The 5,694-nt window shown below is 36.2% G+C and overlaps 1 protein-coding gene across 1 annotated transcript in view; it reads right to left on the bottom strand.

The window, feature by feature from the left end:
• LOC107095194 (collagen alpha-1(XXIV) chain-like) overlaps window positions 1-5,694 on the bottom strand; it is an 87,223-nt gene that overhangs the window by 59,516 nt on the left and 22,013 nt on the right. The window contains exons 4-6 of the mRNA XM_015391187.1: window positions 5,348-5,401; window positions 3,079-3,132; window positions 168-221 (exon numbers count right to left, since the gene is read on the bottom strand). Of these exons, the coding sequence (XP_015246673.1) occupies window positions 168-221; window positions 3,079-3,132; window positions 5,348-5,401 (162 nt within the window). The remainder of the gene's footprint in view (window positions 1-167; window positions 222-3,078; window positions 3,133-5,347; window positions 5,402-5,694) is intronic.

Here is a 5,694-nt window from a genome sequence, read left to right as displayed (position 1 = left end):
GGATCTTAAGAAAACCAGGAAGATGTCTCTCATATTTTGAAAAGTGTATCTACATTCTGTTTGTATGCAGGTACAGTTTTACACAATCACAAAGGGAATCTTGAGAAAGATCTTAAAACAGTTTTCAAAAAAGAGCACTTTGAGAAAGCAATAATAGCTTTATTTACCTTTTGTCCAGGTGGAGCCTGGCCTGGAGAAAGCCCTGGATCCCCTTTTGACCCCTGTAATAGAAACAAGGGCAAAAAGTAATAAATCTTTTCTGCAGGCTGATGTTACTTTAGCAGGTGCAAATTTACGTCATGCAATCTATTCCTTTGGTAATGAATCAATTTTTCAACTCTAACCAATCAGACAACACCTTAACATAAAATACATCTAAGATAGAATACACTGTACTGCAATGAGGATTCTTTTTAACTAAAATTATGATTCATGAAAGCTTTGTCTGACCATATTAAGATTCTCCACACTACCTTTGCATATTTACCATACACATTTATGACCCCCAACCCTTTAAGCAAAACGTTTTTTATGGCCCAGAATTTCCACTTTACACCAGATTGATCTTAACAGAATTTCAAGCATCATATTACTGCAGTTACGACTTACTCCCATCGAAGCGTAAAACCTGAAACCAAAAATTCTGTCCTGGTTGGAAACAAGAGTCAGCAGAGCGTGAATTCTACAGACAGGCTCTTTTAAATCTTAAGTGGACTGTCCAAACATCTCATGCTGTTGGCTAACTCCTCTGCCGTTCACAATACATTTCATTGAGTGAAACGTTTCCTTAGCTGAGCCAGAGTCTCTTAAGCACTTTTCTGCTGGGGTTCCAGTGAATTGAACTGACTCATTAAATGACCACTATGGACTTACATAGACAAACTTTTTATTTGTCCAGAGATAAGTGGGTGTAAAATCTGCAGGACTGGTGAGTCAGGAGGTGGAGATGCACAGCATAGTAACCGAGTAACCAGACATGCATAGTGAAACAAAAGATGTCTGAAAGAGTCAAAACAAATCCAGTGCTGTTTCTTTTATTCAAAATCTAAATGTTTCTACGTTTATATATATACAGCATCAAAAACTAAAAATAATCATAGATCCATTATAACTTAAAGAATGTGGAACACCCACTTTATTTCTCTGTCTGCAGCATGACTTGTTTCATACACCACTGATTGCATGGTGCATCCTCTCTGTGGAAGTCATTTAGAAATACTGTTACCACAAACATCTGCTTAGGGCTACCCACATCCTTACTGAGTTATACCTCGTCCCACAATGGTAGAAAGCTAACCAGATCTGTTCCCTCTTATCTATTCCCATTTGTTTTATCAGCAGTGTGGCTTAAAAGTTAAAACTGTGCTTGTATACAGTGGCAAAAAGGAAGGGCAACCACAACCTTATCTGGATGGTTGAGAATCCATTCCATGAGCAAAGTTTTTGTCCTTTCCTGTCGCACTTTGACAACATATTGCCTCATTATCCCGATTGCTGACAACATCTGGCTGTGTTTGGGTTAATTCCACATGCACACGCTCTCTTCTCCTCGGGGAGCAGCGTGTCGATCTTGTCAGTCACCATAATTGAAGACATTTGCCTCGCAATAAAAACTGTGTCTACATTTTTGTTAGACTGAATGATTTATAGGGTATTTTAGTTAGCCGCTGGGACCACTAAGATGTGGCCTAATAATATAAACCATGGGTTTCAACACTGGTCGTGAGAACTCACTGGCCTTCATATTTAAGAAGTATCTCTGCTTCAGCATTCCCAATGCAAAATAACTGCATTACCTCCTTAACATTTCCTCCATCCCCTGATGTTGAAGCATTACAATCACATATTAAAGCTAGGTTTGTTGCAACCTTGAAACATGGAGTGGCTCTTCAAGACAAGAGCTTAGAGTCACTGCTACAAACAAAACAGGACAAAAAATTGAGATGAATATTTGGATTGAACATTTAAAATCAGATCTTCACATTAACTGTAAAAAAACAACAAAACATTTTTAAATAACTGCCTTATCTAAAAAAAATCAGATGTCCTTTTATACGATGTTCACTTTCTAAGCTTAACTGTTACTTCTATTTGACATAAGACGGAATAATTTGAGATTTCTTTTTTTTAGGTTTAAAAAAAACTCAGAATAACTGGAGCAATTGTTACAATTTTGGAAAACCCAAATGAGTAGAAACACTTCAAAGAGTGCATTTTTTTCTGTGACATGATAAGAAATTCTAAAGATATCTGCCTAGATATCAGGGAGGGAAGTCTGGAATTCTACAAGCAAGGCCGAACTATTAGGTACAATCCCCAAAGGTCTGGAAATGGCACGTTCTTCTGATCAGATAATCATATTCAACTGTAAACTATGGAAACATCTACCAATGATAGCACCTAGTTCATGCTCCAGAAATAAATCAGAACATGTACAAAATGGCGAATCATCACGACAACAAAAAGCAAATAATGGGTGAAGGCTTGTCAAGTGGATCCCCTTTTTCTTTTTTTTTTTACGTAATTCACACATGTAGCACTAAAAGCAAAAACAAAAGTATTTTTGTGAACTGATGACATTACAGAAAGTATTAAAACATCTAAAATAACATCTCTAGTCAACCTAGAATTTGGCAGATAGAATAAAAAGTGCAAATCCAGAATTAACTAAAACAGGAAACTTTGATCTGATTTAATATCAGAAAGGAAAGAAAACAAATTCATGACATAAGTTTGTATAAGTCAGTGTAAGTCTTTCTTTGCAACTTGGGAACTCTTGCATACTATTTCCTGTGCTGATTCCTCCTACGTTTCATAAAATACATGCATAATGTACAATTGAAGTAAGCCTTCGCTGCCTTTATTTTTCATGCATCTACCTTTGTGGGGTATAATTCCACCTTTAATTCTATAAATACATCCCTAACTGGGCACAATTTTATGCATACTCATGTCTATACACGTTAAGCAAAGGAAGCTCCCAATTAGAAAGGAAACACCTCCATGAGATCTTTGTTGATTTTCTTGCAAAGATAGACAGAGAACTTTCCCTTTCTCATATTAGAGAGCAGTTCTCACCTTTGGACCAGGTGGTCCAGGTTGTCCAGGTTTTCCTTGTGGACCAGGTGGACCCTAGAACAAAACGTAAAAGAATAAGAAGTGTCAACTGTTATCAAATTTGAAGAAATTATGTAGAGGCAATCGACACGTGTAAAGTAAGGATTTAGCTTAGATCTAACTTCAGGTTTAATCAGGATTAATATTTCAAAGATTTTCTGTAATGCAGTTCTTTCATCTCAAAGGGTTTTTAGACAGATGATCAGAAAATACAAGAGTGACTAGTTTTCTTTGACTTAATGGAGCATTCACTACCACAGCGCTGCCTCTCCCCCAATAACTGTTATTAAGCAAGAAAGGAGACTAAGAAGGCTGCCATACTTATTACTTGGACATAAAAAAGACAAAATCAGCTTTTAAGAAATAACCGTGAATGCAAAAAACAGAGGACTGTAGGGAATCCAAGGAAGCTCCACCCATCACTCTTAGAAATGCTAATTAGGGCTAAGAAATAAGTGACATTTCTGTTTATCATGTATGATATAACACCTTTGTCAGCACACCTTAATCAGCTGCTAAAAACTTCTATGGTAACCCCCCCAACTCTAGGGCGGACATGGTAAGGGGGTCTGTGCGCCAAGTCTTTAACAATCAAGGGGTCCCAGAACAAAAAAATATTGAAGACTAATTCTATCACATTTTTAATAACCGATTGAAAAAAAAAATAGATAATGTTAATAATTATTGAAAAGGCTGCTTTTATTCATAGGCTCAGTTTTGAATCATTCTTACAATCCAATATCAACAACACATCGCAGCATGCTTCCTAACTTTTCTCCACAATCTGAAGTTACACACTGGTTGCACTTAATGATTTAGCCTTTGGGATTTAGAGTAGACTTTATAGGAGCCAAGTTATTTACTGTTTTTCTGTCTCTTACTTGAGGACATATTTAGCTGTATACTGACTCTCTTTGGCTGCATGTCTTCCATCCCCTTCAAACATGCTTTTCAAAGTCAGTGGGGCTTTAGGAGAAACACACATAAAACTAACCTGACATCCCATTTATTTGCAGCAGACTGGTAGATTACTGCCTTCATAATTATACTCTAAATTTGGCAATCTTATTGAAATCATGCTAAAAATAAAACATGAATTTGTTGCAACAATATGACACAGTTGGGGAAGCACCACATATCCCAAGTGTTTCAATACAAGTGTTTGCTATTGAAAAGTTTGCATTAGAAAAATGCTCTTCTTTCCTTATGCAATGCAGAGATTTATGATATATTCCTCAAGATAACGCATCCATAAAGATGCGATTATTTAACCTAAAGTGAATTTATCAATCTATTTTATTCAGTGCTCTTCTTTTATCCATTCCATATAATGTGGAATATGGAATGGATATTCCACTGTGCTTGGTTTGGAGGAGCCCCCCCGGGGCTAAATGCATTATTGAAGCATTGCATCATGACAACCTTGGCAGTTGCTTAAATAGAAGTAAAGATCAGAGTGAAGATGTACATATTTAACTTAAATGCAGCTGCTGGTTGCAGATGGTACAGTATAGTTTTTTGTATGTTAATACTAAGAACAGACGACAAGTTTAATGTTCCCTGAATAATATGCATTACCTCATCCTAATGTGCACTTCCAAAGCTTGTTTGCAAGGTTCAGCTATGTTAACAACAGGAGCATTTGTCAGCAACTCTTTATCAAAAACTACTGTTGTGTTTCGTAGGCCAATTTTAGATAATACTAAGATCAAAAACCCGTAAAACACAATCTTACATGCTTTTTGATTGTAAGGTTTTGTCCTAATAGTTACTTGCATCCACATGTTTAGAATTTTTCCTGTAAAATAAGCAGCTGGGAGAAAAAGCCCCTCCTTAAAAAAGAAAAAAAAAGCAACAAACAAAAAAACATCTGCTCTGATTGATCTGATTCGTCAGCTCAGACCTGCAGACTGCCACAGTTTAACATACTAGCAAGTCAGTAATAGTCAATGTGCAACTCAAAAGTGTGAAAATGTTTCTACATTTTTCCCAGCTAATGAGAAATGCAACAATGCTGTTAGAGTAAAACATTTTAGGTGCATCATATTTAAATCAAAAAGCAATGTATACCTTTGTTAGTCATTTTAACTGCAAAAAGAAACAAAATGAAACTGATGCCTTCATTCCACACTTTTTGATTACATAATAGTGAGAAAAAAAGAGTAAGATTCTTCCTCTGTCGTGATTTATATCTATTGGCAGTTTGTAATCATGAGCATGAATGACTCACCCTAGAACCTCTCTTTCCAGGAGGACCAGGTAAACCAGGGGGACCAGGAGGACCCTAAAGCAGGAAGACAGAGGGATTGGGAAAGATTGAGAATGTTGGAAAGAAACATCAATGGAGAAAGGGAGTGAACGGAAAAAAAGAAAGATGAGACAGTCTGTTAATGGCAAGCGATAACATGTAGTCTAACAACCCAGGACTCCTCCGTCATGAGCATTTTCCAAACTAATTTTGTTAAAAAAAAAATTCGGTTTTACCTTACCTCTTAAGACAACTGACCCTACTGTGATACACACACATATATATATATATATATATATATATATATATATATATATATATATATATAT

The sequence above is a fragment of the Cyprinodon variegatus genome, unplaced genomic scaffold, assembly GCF_000732505.1.
Source record: "Cyprinodon variegatus isolate N-32 unplaced genomic scaffold, C_variegatus-1.0 Scaffold528, whole genome shotgun sequence".
NCBI lineage: Eukaryota > Metazoa > Chordata > Actinopteri > Cyprinodontiformes > Cyprinodontidae > Cyprinodon > Cyprinodon variegatus.
This window is presented reverse-complemented; position numbering and strand designations above follow the sequence as displayed.